Source organism: Bos grunniens, chromosome 16 (assembly GCF_055505025.1).
Source record: "Bos grunniens cultivar Pamir isolate PY7600 chromosome 16, Bosgru_T2T1.0, whole genome shotgun sequence".
Lineage (NCBI taxonomy): Eukaryota > Metazoa > Chordata > Mammalia > Artiodactyla > Bovidae > Bos > Bos grunniens.
Window position 1 is genome coordinate 52,933,568 of NC_141180.1, and position 20,431 is coordinate 52,953,998.

At 35.9% G+C, this 20,431-nt stretch overlaps 1 protein-coding gene across 2 annotated transcripts in view; it reads right to left on the reverse strand.

Annotated features, from left to right (window-relative positions):
- Positions 1-20,431, reverse strand: part of DNAH14 (dynein axonemal heavy chain 14) — a 376,358-nt gene that overhangs the window by 263,094 nt on the left and 92,833 nt on the right. For both annotated transcript variants that reach the window (XM_086345146.1, XM_086345147.1), the window contains 3 exons: positions 4,600-4,870; positions 4,137-4,182; positions 3,952-4,049 (listed from right to left, as the gene is read on the reverse strand). In XM_086345146.1, the coding sequence (XP_086201272.1) occupies positions 3,952-4,049; positions 4,137-4,182; positions 4,600-4,870 (415 nt within the window). The remainder of the gene's footprint in view (positions 1-3,951; positions 4,050-4,136; positions 4,183-4,599; positions 4,871-20,431) is intronic.

Here is a 20,431-nt window from a genome sequence, read left to right on the forward strand (position 1 = left end):
ACGATGTCAATAGACTACATGTTTTAATCAAAAGACTGAGAATGACAGATTGGATAATAACACAAGAACCTGAAATATGTGGCCTACAAAAGACTCACTTCAGGCCAAATGATGCACAGACAGACAAAAAGTGAGAGAATGGATAAAGAAACTTACATGGAACAACTGGACTCGTTCAAAATTGGGAAAGGAGTATGTCAAGGCTGCATATTGTCACTCTGCTCATTTTAACTTCTATGGAGAGTACATAATGTGAAACGCCAGGCTGGATGAACCACAAGCTGGAATCAAGATTTCCAGGAGAAATATCACAACTTCAGATATGCAGATGATATCACTTTAAAGGCAGAAAGTGAAGAAGAACTACATAGAGCCTCTTGATGAGGATGAAAGAGGAGAGTGAAAAAGCTGGCTTAAAACTCAACATTCAGAAAACTAAGATCATAGCATCTGGTCCCATCACTTCATGCAAACAGATGGGGAAGAAGTAGAAACAGTGACAGATTTTATTTTCTTGGGTTCCAAAATCACTGAGGATGGTGACTGCAGCCACAAAATTAATAGATGCTTCATCCTTGGAAGAAAAGCTATGATAAACCAAGACAGTGGGTTAAAAGCAGAGACATCACTTTCTGACAAAGGTCCATATAGTCAAAGTTATGGTTTTTCCAGTAGTCAGGTATGGATGTGAGAGCTGGACCATCAAGAAGGCAGAGTGCTGAAGAATTGATGCTTTTGAATTGTGGTGCTAGAGAAGACTCTTGAGAGTCCCTTGGACAGCAATGAGATCAAACTAGTCAGTCCTGAAGGAAATAAACCTTGAATATTCATTGGAAGGAAGGATGCTGAAGTTGAAGCTCCAATACTTTGGCCACCTGATGTGAAGAGCTGACTCACTGGAAAAGACCCTGATGCTAGGAAAGACTGAGGGAAAGAGAAGAAGGGTATGAGGGAGGATGAAATGATTGGATGGCACCACCAACTCAATGGATGTGAGTTTGAGCAAACTCTGAGAAATAGTGAAAGACAGGGAAGCCTGGCGTGCTGCAGTCAAAGAGTCGGACATGACTTAGCAACTGAACAACAACAGAAGGCTACATCCAAAAAACATCAACACACATTCTTTTCAAGGTTGCCTGGTATGTTCTCTACCATAGAACATAATCTAAATTGGAAAATGAGCCGCAAAACATTTAAGAGAACAGAAGTTAATTCAATCAACTTTTCTGACCACAATACGAAACTAGGTATCAACTAAAAAAGAAAAACGGGAAAAAAGCCAAACAATGACTAAACATGCTACTAAAAACACAATGAGTCAAGATTGAAATCAAAGGAGAATCAGAAAATAACGCCAAATATGCAACTTAAAAACACACAACATTACAAATTCTATGGGATGAAAAAAAGCAGTTCTAAGACAGAGTTCATAGCAATACAGATCTTCATCAAAAAAACAAAACAGAACAAAAAACTCTTAAATAAATAAGCTACCTACCACCTAAAAGACTTAGGAAAAGAACAAACAAAACCCAAAGTCAACAGAAGGAAGGAAATAATTAAGATCAGAGGAAATAAATAAAATATAAACAAAAATATAATAGAAAATATCAATAAAATGTAGAGGTGATTTTTAAAAGATAAACAAAATCAACAAACATCTGGCCAGGCTCATCAAAAAGAAAGGACACAAATAAACAAAATAAAAAATGAAATATGAGCAATAACAACCAGTATCACAAAAACACAAAAAATTATGAAAGAGTACTATGAAAAGTTATAGGCAAACAAAATGTTAAACCCAGAAGAAATAGGCAAGCTTCTAGAAACATATAGCCTGCCAATACTGAATTTGGAAGAAATAGACAATGTGAACAAACCAATCACTAGAAGTGAAAAAAATCTGTAATTAGAAAAACTACCTGCAAACAAAAGTCTAAGACTGAACAGCTTCACTAGGGAATTCTACCAAACATACAAATAACTTATGATTGTCAATCTATTCTACAAAACTGAAAAGAAGGCAATATTCTCAAACGTATTCCACAGGTTCCTCATCACCCTGATACAAAAACCAAAGACACCACAATAAAAGATAATTAAAGGCCGATAGCTTTGATGAATACAGATGCAAAACTCCTCAGCAAAATATTAGCATAAATCCTCAAAAAAATCCTCCAATACATAAAAAGGATCATATATCATGACCAAATTGGATTCATTACTAGATCACAAAGATGGTTTAACACACACAAAGCAACAAATACTATACACCACATTAATCAAAAGAAAGACAAAAACATATGATCATTTCAATAGAGTCAGAAAAAGCATTGACAAAATTGAACATCCATTCATAAAAAAACTCATATAAGTGGGTACAGAGGGAACAGATCTCAGCATAATCAGTTCAGTTCAGTTGCTCAGTCGTGTCCAACTCTGCAACCCCATGGACTGCAGCATGCCAGGCCTCCCTGTCTATTACCAACTCCTGGAGTTTACTCAAACTCATGTCCATTGAATCGGTGAAGTCATCCAACCATCTCATTCTCTGTTATCCCCTTCTCCTCCTGCCTTCCATCTTTCCCAGCATCAGGGTCTTTTCAAATGAGTCAGTTCTTTGCATCAGGTGGCGAAAGTATTGTTTCAGCTTCAGCATCAGTCCTTCCAATGAATATTCAGGACTGATTTCCTTTAGGATGGACTGGTTGGATCTCCTTGCAGTCCAAGGGACTCTCAAGAGTTTTCTCCAACACCACAGTTCAAAAGCATTGATTCTTTGGTGCTCAGCTTTCTTTATAGTCCAGCTCTCACACCCATACATGATTACTGCAAAAACCATAGCTTTGACTCTATGGACCTTTTGTTGGCAAAGTAATGTCTCTGCTTTTTAATATGCTGTCTAGGTTGGTCATAACTTTTCTTCCTAAGAGCAAGTGTCTTTTAATTTCATGGCTGCAGTCAGCATCTGCAGTGATTCTGGAGCCCCCCAAAATGAAGTCTCTCACTCTTTCCACTGTTCCCTATCTATTTGCCATGAAGTGATGGGACCAGATGGCGTGACCTTAGTTTTCTGAATGTTGAGTTTTAAGACAACTTTTTCACTCTCCTCTTTCACTTTCATCAGCCTCATCAAGAGGCTCTTTAGTTCTTCTTTGCTTTCTGCCATAAATGGTGTCATCTCAGTACAATAAAGGCCATTTATGACAAACAGCAAAAATCACTCCCAACAGTGAAAATCTGAAAGCTTTCCCACTAAATTCAGGAACAAGACAAGACTGCCTCCTCTCACTCCTTTGACTCAATGTAGTATTGAAAGTTTTAGCCACAGCAATCAGAGAAGAAAAAGGAAAAAAGTATACAAATTTGAAGGGAAAAGGTGAAATTGTCACTATTTGCAAATGATATGAAACTCCATAAAGATAACTTTAAAAATACCCACACAAAAACTATTAGAATAAATGAATTCAGCAAAATACAATATTAAAACACAGAAACCTGTTGTATTTTCTTACACTAATAATGAAAATTTAGAAAGGGAAAGTAAAAAGAAAAAAATCCTATGTAAAATTGCATCCAAAAAATATCTGGGAAAAAATTTAAGGAGATGAAAGACCTATATGCTGAAAACTATTAATAAAAATGTAAGGTGAAAATAATATTTACAACAGTTATGCTCTGACATAAAAGACATGCCTTATTTAAGTCTATAAAATTCTGTAGTACATTATCAAAAAAATCAGAACCTTGGGCTATTTACCTAATTCCCAACAGTTAGGCACTCAATGGCCATATGTATAATTCACACATCCTCAAATAATTTGAAGTTCACATTGACTGATTCCAAAGAGTGTGAGTTTATAACTTTCTAATATACTGTAATGTCTGCACATTTCTGGGATGTTGCCAAAGAAAGACAGTGAATCTAACTGAACTTTAAAAAATACTTACTTATGCATTTTTCAATAGCAGCCACCATATTTTGAATTTGTATTGAAAAGTCCAATCTGTTGGGAGTTATAAAGAGATTTGTAGGGAATTCTAGAAGTCTAAGAGAAAATAATAAAAGCATATATAAGAAGAATACAGTACATAAAATACAATTACTTGTAATTTCAAAAATATCTAGTACTTACTCATCATTCATGCAATTTTTCTCAAACTCAGTATCGAAGTCTAGTTCTATCAGAATCCATCAAAAGAAACAGAATAAAAATTTATTTTTATATAAAAACTGATATTTATGTCAGCTAATTAACAAGGTTATATTGTCAGTACTTTCTAAAACCCCAAGAATAAACTGGGAAGGTTACTTAAGGACTGAATTCTAGCAGTACACCCCATCCCCAGATTCTGATTAAGGAGATCTGAGAAGAAATTCAAGAGTCCTTAACATTTATAAAAATCATAGACTATTAACTGATAAATTCAAAACTACTAAAATTTTCTTTCATGTGTTATTTTAATTTATCCTTTTACATTTATAAAAATCATACACTATTAACTGATAATACATAAACTACTAAAATTTTCTCTCACACGTTATTTTCCAGCTGCTAAGATATTTCCTTTCACTTTTAATAGTGTCATTTACTTTACCTGAAAGAATTTCATAGCTGTAACTCATTCTTTTTGATTTCTTCATTGGAAGTAGTTCTTCACTTGATTGTTTAATGAAAACATTGACTTCATTTTCTGATGTATCTTCATATATTGCAGATTTTTCAGAGCACTTGTCCGACTCATGTAAGTTCTCTTCAGAATTTTCTGAAGAACCACTCTCAGCAGGAGTTCTCAATTGTAGGTTTACTTCAAATATTGGTGCACATATTTTTCTCAAATTTGTATTCACTTTAATACTATTCAAAATCTAATTTAACAGATACATGAGAGTGCTAGTTATAATATGTAAGTTAAGTGTTCTTTAATATACAACAATATAAAACTAATTTTAAATGAAAACTAATAACTTTGGCATAAATGAATAACATTCTAATGGTATATAATTGATTTTCATTTAAAAAATAATGTAAAATAAGTGATACATTATAATGCAGTAGTTTTCCAGTTGATGCCATAGTGGGTACATATTAATCATTTAAGAACTTCCTAAAAATATAATTTCTTAGGCCCTATCCTAAGATTTAAAAGGTAGGGGCAAGGTCCAGGAATCTAAAACATCTAAAAGCTGAACAGGTGATTCTCTCATGTACTCTGATTTAAGAACAACAAATCAGATAAAGGAAACAATCCCATTTACACTACATCAAAAATAAAAAACCCACAGGGAACTACATTCAATATCTTGCAATCACCTATATTGGAAAATAATCTATAAAAATATGTATATACATAACTGAATCACTTTTCTGTATACCCGAAATTGATACTATATTGTAAATCAATATTATAATATTGTAAATCTTCAATTTAAAAACCTCCTTTTGTCCAAGAGCATCCAAACATTCTGATAAGAATTTCAGTGTAGCTGAATCCCCTTAAATGTGTTTACAGCTGGCTAAATGTCAAGTCTACAAATAAAAGGCCTTTGTATTAAAATAATAATAATACAAAATATAAAACTACACTATAAAGCTACAATAATCAAAAGAGTACTACAGTGGCACAAAATAAGAAATACAGATCAATGGAACAGGATAGAAACTCTATGAAAAACCCACACACTTATGGTCAGTTAATCCATAACAAAAGTGGCAAGAATTTACAATGCAGAAAAGACAGTCTCTTCAATAAGTGGTGTTGTAAAAACTGTATTAGAACATTCTCTGACACCATACAAAAAAAATAAACTCAAAATGGATCAAGTCCTAAATTTAAGGCCAGACACTATAAAACTCTTAGAAGAAAACATAAGCAGAACACTGACACAAATCACAGAAATACTTTCTTATCTACATCCTAGAGTAATGAAAGTGAAACCAAGAACAAAGAAATGGGACCTAATTAAACTTAAAAGCTTTTTCACAGCAAAGGAAAGCATAAGCAAAATGAAAAGACAGCCCACACAATAGGAGAAAATATTTTTAAATGAAGTGACTTACAAGAGATTAATTTTTAAAATACAAATAGTTCATACAGCTCAATATCAAAAAAAACAAACAACCCAGTCAAAAGATGGGCAGGAGAACTAAACAGACATTTCTCCAAAGAAGACATATAGATGGCCCAAAAGCACATGAAAAGGTGCTCAACCTCACTAATAATCAGGGAAATGCAAATCAAGGCTACAATGAGATACCAACTTTCACGGTCAGAAAGCCCATCATCAAAAAATCTAAAAACAGTAAATGCTAGAAAGTGAGGAGAAAAGGGAAACCCTCTTACACCATTGGCAGGAATGTAAACTGGTACAACAGGGGGTGCATTGGTAAAGAATTCGCTTGCCAATGCAGGAGATGCAAGAGATGTGGGTTGGATCCCTGGGTTGGGAAGATCCCCTGGAAAAGGGAATAGTAACCTGCTGCAGTATTCTTGCCTGGAAAATTCCATGGACAGAAGAGCCTTATGGGTTACAGTCCATGGGGTCGCAAGGAATTGGACATGAGTGAGCAACTGAGCATACACACACATGACCACTATGGAGGAACAGTATGATGGCTCCTTAAAAAACTAAAAATAGAACTACCATGACCTAGCAATCCCACTCCTGGGCATATCTCCTGAGAAGACAATCTGAAAGGATATATGAACCCTAAAGTTCACTGCAGCACTATTTACGATAGCCAAGATATAGAAGGAACCTAATAGCCAATGGCAAAGGAATGGATAAAGAAGGTGCAGTGCTTATATATAATGGAATATTACTCAGCAATAAAAATAACAAAATAGAGGTTATCATACTATGTGAAATAAGTCAGATAAACACAAATTCACTCACGTGAAATTAGATTCTTAAAAATTATACAAATGTTATCTATTTATAACAGAAAAAGAATCAGACATCAGGAATATATTTCAAATTCATCAAAACAGGTCCTAATCTTTCTTTAAAGTCTTTAAACTCCACTTTAATGTAATTATAACTAGTATAACTATCTCCACTGAAAAATAACAGTATCTTAAGTATAAATATTTTATTTACAAAAATATAATTGCTCTTAGTTTCAATCTAGGCATAAGTTCTCAAGTAATCTTTTGATTCCTTACATCCCATAAATAATCTGTTGTGCTTGTGGCATCCAGTGTTTCTCACTTACTGAGGTGAGATCAGATCAGTGGTCATCTGAATCATCTACCAGAACTTCAACCTTTAGTTTAAGTCATTAAGAAATAAAGGGATTTAACAGTAACAAGTCCCTCACCAAAGGGAAGTTTAGTGATATATTATCATGTGATCAGGATTTACCTATATATGAGTTGAATCTTCACAGCACAATGTTGAGTAAAAATATGTAAAAACAGAAATGCAGCACAATGATATTTCTGTAAATTCTAACATGTATAATAACAAAATCCAAGACATGATTTTTTTTTAAATTCAATGTAACTTTATGGAAGGTGGATTGAAGAAAAATACAAAAATGATATTTCAGTGACTCCTCATAAGAGGGGGAGGATGTATTAAAGTTGGGGGATAGGGAGATAAATAAAACAATAAAATGATATAAAACAAAATAAAATAAACAAGAGACCTTGATGAACTGATACACATAAATCAAGAGGATGATCAATTCAGCTCTCCATATCTGATCTCCTACACTAAATGAGTTGGCAGAAGAAATAACAAGAGAAAACACCAGAAGAACTAGATGAAGCAGAGATCAGAAACCTGAGAAAGAGTTCACACTAATGATGTTAAAGATAACAAAATAACTTGGGAGAAGTATGAATGCTGAGAAATTACAAGAAGTTTTTAACAAAGAGAAAACATAAAGAACAACCAAACAGAGTTGAAGAATACAATAACTGAAATGAAAAATACACTAGAATAAATCAGTAATAGACTAAATGATAGAGAGAAACAGGTCAGTGAGCTTAAAGACAGAATAGAGGAAATTATTGCCACTCAACGGAAAAGAGAATGAAAAGAAATAAAGATAGTTTAAGATACCTCTGAGACACAATCAGGCACACTAACATCTGCATTACAGAAGTGCCAAAAGAAGGACAGAGAGAGAAAGGGACTGAGAGCATATTTGAATACATAAGAACTGAATACTTTTCTAACCTGGGAAAGGAAACAGTCATCCACGTCTATGGAATACAGAGTCCCACAGAGGATGAAACCAAAGAGGAACACACCAAGACACATTGTAATTAAAATGACAAAAATTAAAGATAAGGAGAAAATATTAAACTAAGAAACAATATTCAAGGGAACTCCCATAAGGCTATGCTATCAGCTGATTTTTCAGCAGAAACTCTGCAGTCCAGAAGGAAGTGATATGATAAAACTCAAAGTGATGAAAGGGAAAACATACAACCAAGCACATGCAATCCAGCAACACTCTCCTTCAGATTTAATGGTGAGAGCAAAAACTTAACAGACAAGCAAAAGCTAGAATTCAGAACCATAAAACCAGCGTTACAAACAAGGTTAAAGGAAATCCACTGGGTGAAAAAAGAAAAGGCCAGAATTAGAAATGAGAAAATTATAAAATTTAAAAAGTGACCAATAAAGGCAAATGTATAGTACATGTAGGTAATATCCCACACACAAAGCTATTCAGGTCAGTTCAGTCGTTCAGTTGTGTCCTACTCTTTGCGACCCCATGAACTGCAGCATACCAGGCCTCCCTGTCCATCACCAACTCCTGGAGTTTACCCAAACTCATGTCCATTGAGTCGGTGATGCCATCCAGCCATTTCATCCTCTGTCGTCCCCTTCTCCTCCTGCCCCCAATCCCTCCCAGCATCAGAATCTTTTCCAATGAGTCAACTCTTCGCATGAGGTGGTCAAAGTACTGGAGTTTCAGCTTTAGCTCATTCCTTCCAAAGAACACCCAGGGCTGATCCCCTTTAGAATGGACTGGTTGGATCTCCTTGCAGTCCAAGGAACTCTCAAGAGTCTTCTCCAACACCACAGTTCAAAACCATCAATTCTTCGGCACTCAGCTTTCTTCACAGTCCAACTCTCACATCCATACATAACCACAGGAAAAACCATAGCCTTGACTAAACAGGCCTTTGTCAGCAAAGTAATGTTTCTGCTTTTCAGTATGCTATCTAGGTTGGTCATAACTTTCCTTCCAAGGAGTAAGCGTCTTTTAATTTCACGGCTGCAATCACCATCTGCAGTGATTTTGGAGCCCCAAAAAATAAAGTCTGACACTGTTTCCACTGTTTCCCCATCTAATTCCCATGAAGTGATGGGACCAGATGCCATGATCTTCGTTTTCTGAATGTTGAGCTTTAAGCCAACTTTTCCAGTCTCCTCTTGCACTTTCATCAAGAGGCTTTTGAGTTCCTCTTCACTTTCTGCCACAAGGGTGGTGTCATCTGCATATCTGAGGTTATTGATATTTCTCCTGGCAATCTTGATTCCAGCTTGTGCTTCTTCCAGCCCAGCGTTTCTCATGATGTACTCTGAATATAAGTTAAATAAGCAGGGTGACAATATACAGCCTTGACGTACTCCTTTTCCTATTTGGAACCAGTCTGTTGTTCCATGTCCAGTTCTACCTGTTGCTTCCTGACCTGCATACACATTTCTCAAGAGGCAGGTCAGGTAGTCTGGTATTCCCATCTCTTTCAGAATTTTCCACAGTTTATTGTGATCCACACAGTCAAAGGCTTTGGCGTAGTCAATAAAGCAGAAATCAAGAGTAGTAAAATCGTCTATATCCATAATAAGCAGTTAAGATCTACATAAAACAATTAAATGTAAAATATGATATCAAAACTATTGTAAGAAACGAGAGCACAAAAGCACATTTTATTAATGCATTAGAAATTAAGGGAAAAGCAATTTTAACTATGTTTATAATAGACTGCTATACAAAAACCTCATAGTAATTATAAAACAAAAATCTAACAGATACACCAAAAAACAAAGAAAAAGGAATCCAAACATAACATTAAAAATAGCCATAAACTCACAAGAGAAGAAAATCAATGAAGAAAAAGGGGAAAAAAAGATGCCACCACCCAAATCCAAAACAATGAACAAAATGGCAGTAAGAACATACATACTGATAATTAGTTTAAATGTAAATGGACTAACTGCCCAAATCCAAAGACACTGAGTGGCCGAATGGATATAGAAATAAGACTCATATACATGCTTCCTACAAGACATTCACCTCAGATCTAGAGACACACAGACTGAAACTGAAGAGATAAAGTATTCCATGTAAATGGAAACAAAAGTTGTAGTAATATTTAGACAAAATAGACTTTAAGTAGAGACTGTAATAAGATACGAAATAGGACACTGCATCATTATTGGATTGATCAAGGGATCAATTCAAGAAGAAATAACAATTGTAATACACATGAAACCAGCATGAAAAGTCAAAGTGAAAGTCACTCAGTTATGTCAAACTCTTTGCAACCCCATGGACTATACAGTCCATGGAATTTTCTAGGCCACAATACTGGAGTGGGTAACCTTTCCCTTCTCCAGGGAATCTTCCCAACCCAGGGATCAAACCCAGGTCTCCTGCATTGCAGGCAGATTCTTTACTAGCTGAGCCGCAAGGGAAGCCCTTTTCACTTTCACTTTCACAATCCAGCATCAGTTCAGTTCAGTTCAGTTCAGTCGCTCAGTCGTGTCTGACTCTTTGCGACCCCATGAATCACAGCACTCCAGGCCTCCCTGTCCATCACCAACTCCCGGAGTTCACCCAAACTCACGTCCATCGAGTTGGTGATGCCATCCAGCCATCTCATCCTCCGTCATCCCCTTTTCCTCCTGCCCCCAATCCTTCCCAGCATCAGAGTCTTCTCCAATCCAGCATAGGAACACATAAATAAATATGAGTAATAAACATAAAAGGATAAATTGACAATAACACAATAATAATAGAAAATTTAACACAACATTTATTGATGGACAGCTCATCTAGAAAAAAATCAATAACTGGCTTTAAATGAACATTAGATAAGATGAACTTAATTGATATATATATAGAGAGAATTCTACCTGAAAGCAGAAGAATACACATTCTTTTCAAGTGCACATGAAACATCCTCCAGGACAGATCAAATAGGTGACAAAACAAACCTCAGTAAATCTAAGAAAGGTGAACTCAAAGCAAGCATCTTTTCTGACCACACCACCATGAAACTAGAAATCAATTACAAGAAAAATGGTAATAAACAGAAGCATAAGGCTAAAAATACACTACAAAACAGAGCCAACAATGATGGAAGAAAGCAAAGAGGAAATTAAAAAATTCACGGAGGCAAATGAAAATAAAAATATGATGATACGAAACCTATGAAAGGCAGCAAAAGCAGTTCTAAGCAACACAAACTTACCTCAAGAAACAAGAAAAATCTCAAATAAACAACCTAACCTTACACAGAAGAACAAGAGAATGAGGGACAAACAAAACCCAAATAGTGGAAGGAAATAAAGATCAGAGTAGAAATAAATAAAATAGAGACTAAAAAACAACAGAAAAAAATCAATGAACTAAAAGCTGGTTCTTTGAAAAATAAACAAAATTGACAAATCTTTAGCCAGGCTCATCAAGAAAAAAGAGAGAGGGCCCAAATCAATTAAATCAAAAATGAAAAAGGAAAGGTTACAACTAACACCACAGAAATTCACAGGATCATAAGAGACTACTATGAATATCAATGAACCAATAAAATTAACAATCTAGAAGGAACGGGCAAACTCTTAGAAATGTACAATCTCCCAAGACTGAACCAGGGATAAATAGAAAATATGAACAGGGACTTCCCTGGTGGTCCAGTGACTAATAATCTGTGTTCCCCTTGCAGGGGGCCCAGGCTGATCTGGAAACGAGATCCCACATGCTGCAACTAAAGATCCTGAGGGCTGCAATTAAGATGCAGTGCAGCCAAACAAATAAATAAATATTTCTTTAAAGGGGAAAAGAAAATATGAACAGACCAATTAACAGTAATGAAACTGAATCAATAATTTACAAAAACAAAAGTTCCTGTCCAGATGGCTTCACAGGTGAATTCTACCAAATATTTAGGGATGAGTTAACATCCATCCTTCTCAAACTATTCCAAAAATATTGAAGAGAAAGGAACACCTCCAAACTCATTCTTTTTGCCCACCATCACCCTGATACCCAAACCAAAAATATCACAAAATAAGAAAATAACAATCTTACTGACAAACAATAGATGCAAAAAACCTCAAAAATATACTAGCAAACTGAATCCACCAATACACTGAAAGGGTCATATACAATGATCAAGTAGGATTTACCCCAGAGATGCAAGGATTTTTCAGGATCCCCAAATCAATCAGCTATGATACACCATATTAAGAAACCATAAAATTGCATTCATTTTAAATGCTAGTATATTGTCACCCTACTTATTTTAACTTCTATGCAAAGTACATCATGCAAAATGCTGGGGTGAATGAATTAAAAGCTGGAATCAAGATTGCTGGGAGAAATATCAACAACCTCAGATACGCAAATGCATACCACTCTAATAGCAGAAAGTGAAGAGGAACTAAAGAGCCTCTTGATAAGGGTAAAAAGGAGAGTGAAAAAGCTGGCTTAAAATTCAACATTAAAAAAAACGAAGATCCTGGCATCTGGTCCCAACACATCACAGCAAATAGATGGGGAAAAAGTGGAAACAGTGACAGATTTTATTTTCTTGGGCTCCAAAACTACTGTTGACAGTGACTGCAGCCATGAAATTAAAAGACGTTTGCTCCTTAGAAGAAAAACAATGACACCTAGACAGTGTATTAAAAAGCAGAGACATCACTTTGCTGACAAAGGTCTTGTTTTTCCAGTAGGCATGCACAGATGTGAGAGCTGGACCATAAAGAAGGCTGAGCACTAAAGAATTGATGCTTCTGAACTATGGTGCTGGAGAAGACTCTTGAGAATCCCTTGGACAGCAAAGAAATCAAATCAGTCAATCCTAAAGGAAATCAACCCTGAACATTCATTAGAAGGACCGAAGCTGAAGTGCCAACACTTTGGCCACTTGATATGAAGAGCTGACTCACTGGAAAAGACCCTGATGCTGAGAAAGATTGAGGGCAGGATGAGAAGTAGGTAACAGAGGATGACATAGTTGGATGGCATCACTGACTCAATGGACATGAGCCTGAGCAAACTACGGGAGATAGTAAAGGACAGGAGAGCCTGGTATGCTGCAGTCCATGGGGTTGTAAAGAGTCAGACATGACTTAGCAACTGAAGAACAACAACACTAACATATTGAAGATTAAAAACCACAGATGCATGAAAAGCTTTTTAAGAAAAGTTCTGAATATCCATTTATACGAAAAGCTCTCCAGAAAGTGAGCATAGAGGGAACATTCTTCAACATAATAAAGGCCATATATGAAAAACACTCAGCTAATAACATCCACAACAGTAAAATGTTGAAAGCATTTCCTCTAAGATCAGGAACAAGATAAGGATGCCTATATTCAACATACTTTTAGAATCCTAGACACAGCAATCAAAGCAGATAAAGAAATAAAAGGAATCCAAACTGAAAAGGAAGAAATAAAGTATCGTTTTCTCAGATGACATGATAATTTTATACATGGAAAATTCTAAAGATGTCATCAGAAAACTATTAAAGCTCATCAATGAATTCAGTAAAGTTACAGGATACAAAATTAATACACAGCAATCTGTTGTATTTCCATACACTAACAACAAAGTATCAGAAAGAGAAATTAAGGAAACAATCTCACTTACTGTCCCTTCAGAAAGAATAAAATATATGGAATATACTACCTAAGGAAGTAAAAGACTTGTAACTCAGAAAACTTTTAAGCCACTGATGAAAGAAACTGAAGCCAACATAAACAGATGAAAAGATGTACCATGTTCTAGAAGAATTCATATTGCTAAAATGACGATACTACCCAAGGCAATGTACAGGTTCAATGCAATCTCTAAATACCAATGGCATGTTTCACAGAACTAGAAAAGAATTTCAAAACCTGCAGGGAAACACCAAAGACTCTAGATAGCTGAAACAATCTTGAGTAACAACAGAGCTGGGAGAATCACACTCCCTGGTTTCAGATTATACTACAAAAGTACAATAATCAAAATACTATGGTATTAGCACAAAACAGACACACAAATCAATGGAACTGAACAAAGAACCAGATAAACCCACACCCTTTTGGCCTATTAATCTATGTGAAAGGAGGCAAGAATATACAATGGAGAAGACAGTCTCTTCAATAAGAGGTATGTAAAAACTGGACAGTTATTTGTAAAAGAACGAATCTAGAACATTCTCTAACATCATATACAACATAAACTCAAAATGAATTAAAGACCTAAATATAAGACCAGATACTATAAAATTTTAGAGGAAAACAGAGGCAGAACAAGCTTTGACATAAACTGCAACAACATTTTTTCAGATCTGCCTCCTAAAGCAAGGGAAACTAAAGAAGAAATAAACGAAAGGTTTTGACAGTCCAGGTTCGATGCATGATACTGGATGCTTGGGGCTGGTGCACTGAGACGACCCAGAGGGATGGTACGGGAGGGAGGAGGGGGAACACATGTATACCTGTGGTGGATTCATGTTGATGTATGGCAAAACCAATACAATGTTGTAAAGTAATTAACCTCCAATTAAAATAAATAAATTTATATTAAAAAAAGAAATAAACAAATGGGACCTAATTAAACTTAAAGGTTTTTGTGTAGCAAAGGAAACCATCAACAAAATGAAAAGGCAACCTATTGAGTGGGAGAAGACATTTGCAAATGAAATGACTGATAAAGGGTTAATATCCAACATATATGAACAGTTCATATAACTTAACATTCAAAAAACAAGCAATTCATTTGTACAAAATGGGCAGAACTGAACAGACATTTTTTCAAAGAGAAAATGCAGACTGCCAATAGGCAAATGAAAAGATATTCAACATTACTAACCATCAAGGGAATGAAAATAAAAAATACAATGATATCACTTCAAACCTATTAGAATGCAATCATTGAAAAGAATACAAATAATAAATGTTGGTAAGAATGGAATTCTTGTTCTCTGTTGATGGGAGTGTAAACTGGTATAGTCATTGTGGAAAACAGTGTGGAGGTTTCTCAAAAAAACTAAAAATAGAACTACCATATGACCCTATCAATTCACTCCTGGCTACGTATCTGAAAAAAACAAAAACACTAATCTGAAAAGATAAACGTACCCCAGTGTCCATAGTAAAGTAATGGTCAAAATTCTCCAAGCCAGGCTTCAGCAGTATGTGAACTGTGAACTTCCAGATGTTCAAGCTGGTTTTAGAAAAGGCAGAGGAACCAGAGATCAAATTGCCAACATCCGCTGGATCATCGAAAAAGCAAGAGAGTTCCAGAAAAACATATATTTCTGCTTTATTGACTAGGCCAAAGCCTTTGACTGTGTGTATCACAATAAACTGGAAAATTCTGAAACAGATGGGAATACCAGACCACCTGACCTGACTCTTGAGAAACCTATATGCAGGTCAGGAAGCAACAGTTAGAACTGGACATGGAACAACAGACTGGTTCCAAATAGGAAAAGGAATACGTCAAGGCTGTATATTGTCACCCTGCTTATTTAACTTATATGCAGAGTACATCATGAGAAACGCTGGGCTGGAAGAGGAGCAAGCTGGAATCAAGATTACCAGGAGAAATATCAATAACCTCAGATATGCAGATGACACCATATGCAGATGGCAGAAAGTGAAGAGGAACTCAAAAGCCTCTTGATGAAAGTGAAGAGGAGAATGAAAAAGTTGGCTTAAAGCTCAACATTCAGAAAATGAAGATCATGGCATCTGGTCCCATAACTTCATGGCAAATAGATGGGGAAACAGTGTCAGACTTCAATTTTGGGGCTCCAAAATCATTGCAGATGGTTAAGGACTCATTCCGTTATCACAAATTCTCTTTCTCAAGATAACCAAAAAAAGAAAAGAAAAAGTCTATTCTAATATTTAAAAGCAACAACGAACACTGTAAACAATATAAATCTTCTATTGTTGTTATTCATTTAAAATAAATGTGTTCGTCTCATAACCATTTTTAGCCCACTCCAGTATTCTTGCCAGGAGAATCCTGTGGACAGAGGAGCCTGGAGGGCTGCTGTCTATGGGGTCGCACAGAGTCGGACATGACTGAAGCAACTTAGCATGCATGTATGCATTGGAGAAGGAAATGGCAACCCACTCCAGTATTCTTGCTTGGAGAATCCCAGGGACAGAGGAGCCTGGTGGGCTGCCATCTATGGGGTTGCACAGAGTTGGACACGATTGAAGAGACTTAGCAGCAGCAGCAGCATAACCATTTTTAATATGTAATGAGATCTGAGGATGCCTTACAAATAACTGAGAAAAGAAGAGAAGTGAAGGGCAAAGGAGAAAGGGAATGATATACCCAAATGAATGCAGAGTTCTAGAGAAAAGCAAAGAGAGATAAGAAAGGCTTTTTATGTGAATAATGCAAAGGAATAAAGGAAAACAATAGAAAGGGAAAGATTAGAGATCTTTTCAAGAAAACTGGAGATACAAAGGGAATATTTCATGCAAAGATGGGCACAATAAAGGACAGAAATGGTATGGACCTAACAGAAACAGAAGAGATTAAGAAGAGGTGGCAAGAATACACAGAACAACTATACAAAAAAGATCTTTATGACCCAGATAACCATGATGGTGTGATCACTCACCTAGAGCCAGATATCCCAGAATGCGAAGTCAAGTAGCCTTAGGAATCACTACTATGAACAAAGCTAGTGGAGGTGATGGAATTCCAGTTGAGCTATTTCAAATCCTAAAAGATGATGCTGTGAAAGTGCTGCATTTAATATGTCACCAAATTTGAAAAACTCAGTAGTGGCCACAGGACTGGAAAAGATCAGTTTTCATTTCAATCCAAAAGAAAGAGAATGCCAAAGAATGGTCAAACTACCATACAACTGTGCTAATTTCATATGCTAGCAAGATTATGCTCAAAATCCTTCAAGCTAGGCTTCAGCAGTACATGAACTGAGAACTTTCAGATGTTCAAGCTGGATTTAGAAAAGTCAGAGGAATAAGAGATCAAATTGCCAACACCCATTCAATCATAGAGAAAGCAAGAGAATTCCCCCAAAACATCTACTTTTGCTCCACTGACTATGCCAAAGCTTTTGACTGTGTGGATCACAACAAACTGTGGAAAATTCTTCAAGAGATGGGAATACCAAATCACCTTACCTTCCTCTAGAAAAAACTGTATGCAGGTCAAGAAGCAACAGTTAGAACTGGACATGAAACAACAGACTGGTTCCAAATTAGGAAAGGAGTATGTCAAGGCTGTATATTGTCACCTGCTTATTTAACTTATATGTAGGGTGTATCATGTGAAATGTTGAGCTGGATGAATCATAAGCTTGAATCAGGATTTCTGGGAGAAATATCAACAACCTCAGACATGCAGATGATACCAATTTAATGGCAGAAAGAGAAGAGGAACTAAAGAGCCTCTTGATGAGGTGGAAGAGGAAAGTGAAAAAGTTGGCTTAAATTCAACATTCAAAAAACAAAGATCATGGCATCCAGTAACATACTTCATAGCAAACAGAAGGGGAAAAAGTGGAAACAGTGACGGACTTTACTTTCTTGGGCTCCAAAATCACTGCAGACAGTGACTGCAGTCATGAAATTAAAAGATGCTTGCTCCTTGGAAGAAAAGCTATGGCAAACTTAGCATATTAAAAAGCAGAGATCACTTTGCCAACAGCGGTCCATATAGTCAAAACTATGGTTTTTCCAGTAGTCATGTATGGATGTGATGGCTGGACCATAAAGAAAGCTGAACACAGAAGAACTAATGCTTTTGAATTGTGGTGTTGGAGAAGGAACTCTTGAAAGTTCCTTGGACTGCAAGGAGATCGAACCAGTTAATCCTAAAGGAAATTAACCCTGACTATTCATTGGAAGGATGATGATGGAGCTCCAATACTTTGACCACCTGATGCGAAGAGTGACTCATTTGAAGACTCTGATGCTGGGAAACATTGAGGGCAGGAAGAGAAGAGGGTGACAGAGGATGAGATGGTTTGATGGCATCACTGACTCAAGGGACATGAGTTTGAGCGAACTCCAGGAGATGGTGAAGGACAGGGAAGCCTGGTGTGCTGTATTCCACAGGATTGCAGAGTGGACATCAACTTAGTGACTGAACAATAATAAGCAATCTATTTTCTTGTAAGAGCATCAGATGTGCTTTGAAGTTAAAAAAACAAACAAAAAATGTTGGGTGTCCTGGATGAGTTCTTAAGCTAATCAAGGGTATATGTGGATTCACAATTCCTTACACTAAGACTGTTTTCTTTTCACATGGCTTCAGTTCCATTCTTACAACATCCATGGTCAGTGGTGATATTGTTTTTATAGCTATTCTTGTAGTAGTGAAAGTGAAGTTGACTTTATTATGAACTAGCTGCTAAAAACAATGCTGAAGCGAGTTTTGTGATTAAAAAATTTTAAGTAATGAAATACATTTTGTTTTCCTGAGATGCAAAATATCTGATGATCTGGGTTATATCCTGGAGAAACCAAGCAATAGTGACGTCTAGAATTCTGTTGTAAATATGACAACAGGGAATGTTAATTAAAATCTATAGTAATATTGTTGCTGCATCGAAAAATCATTATGGTTGAAGTTAGACTCTAAACAACTCTTAGTTATAATGTGTTTCTATCAGAGACTTTGAAAACAGACTATGTCTTTGTCCAACATGCCATGTTTCCAAAGAATCCTAAGGCATCTATGCTTCTAAAGCAATGACATCAAACTAAAAAAGGAGAGCTATTATCCAAATTACCTGTCTTAAGTATTTTTTGACTCACTACAATAGTCCCAGAAATGAACCAGGTAGATACTGGGAGTTTGGGATTCAAAACTTAGTGAATCACATAAAAATTACCCCTTAAAAGCATATGTTGGGCTGAGGATTTCCTCAACAATAGCTGTTTTCATCATGTGACATATTTCTGGGATTATATTTTTTATATCTCCTCAATTTGGGGGGTACACTTATATGGATACTTGTCATCATGTTTGATCTCTGTTCTTCAACGTTAAATTTCACTTTCATTAATGAATAGTCCTTCCTAAGTATTTGAAGACTCTGGTAGAGGTCAGCTACTTGCTGCAAACTATTGATGGGATGATGTCACCTCCTTTTTCTGAGCTGTGATGTAGGAACGCAGTATTTACTTGGTGGACAGTTCATTTGAGTCAAGCCTGGAAATAAATGGGGTGACAGATTTTCCAACCCGCCTGCTTGTGTTCTGTTTCTCCAATATGAATTTGGAAAGTGATCAAAAAGCATTAAGAATAAAGGCTATGGAATAAGATGAGAAAGCTATTCTAAGAACATTCACCTTCATGTAAGAAGGGCTCAAAAAGATGAGCTAATATTTTAAACTGACTTATCGAGTAAGCTAATAGTAAACGTTTTTCAAACATGCAATCTGACAACAGAATAAAAAGGAGCTTATTATTTAGTAAATAAGTTCTGTTATTCATTCATCCATTCATTATGCTAAAGTCCTTTCTTTAGATATATTAGGAAAAAATCTCATAGAAGGTTAAAACAGTGACAATTTATTGCAATGAGTCAATATACTAAAAGTTGTATGATGTGTACCTACCATGCACCACTGACTTTTGCTTTATATGCTTTCTTATTCAATCCTCTCAGTAGCATTGTAGGTATATATTATAATTGTTTGATAATACACTGAGGTTTGGTTTGATTAAAATGGGTTGTTGAAGACTATACAGTCTTAATATTAGAACTCAGCACTATCTGATTCCAAATTACAGACTTTTTTTTGTTATAATTGCTATTTAAGATGTAACAAGAGCTCGTTTACATATATAAGTATTTAGGGAATATCTTGAAAGTTTATTACTTTGTGCATACACCATATACAGTCAGCCCTCCTTGTCTGTGGGTTCCACATCCATAGATTCAACCATCTGAGGAATATTTTTAATTCCAGAAAGTTCCAAAAAGCAAAACTTGAATTTGCCACATGCTGACAACTATTTACACTGTATTAGGTATTATAAATACTCTAGAGATAATTTAAAGTATAGACATCCTGGAATGTGAACTCAAGTGGGCCTTAGGAACATCTATATGAACAAAGCTAGTAGAGGTGATGGACTTCCAGTTGAGCTATTTCAAATCCTGACAGATGATGCTGTGAAAGTGCTACACCCAACATGCCAGCAAATTTGGAAAACTCAGCAGTGGCCACAGGACTGGAAAA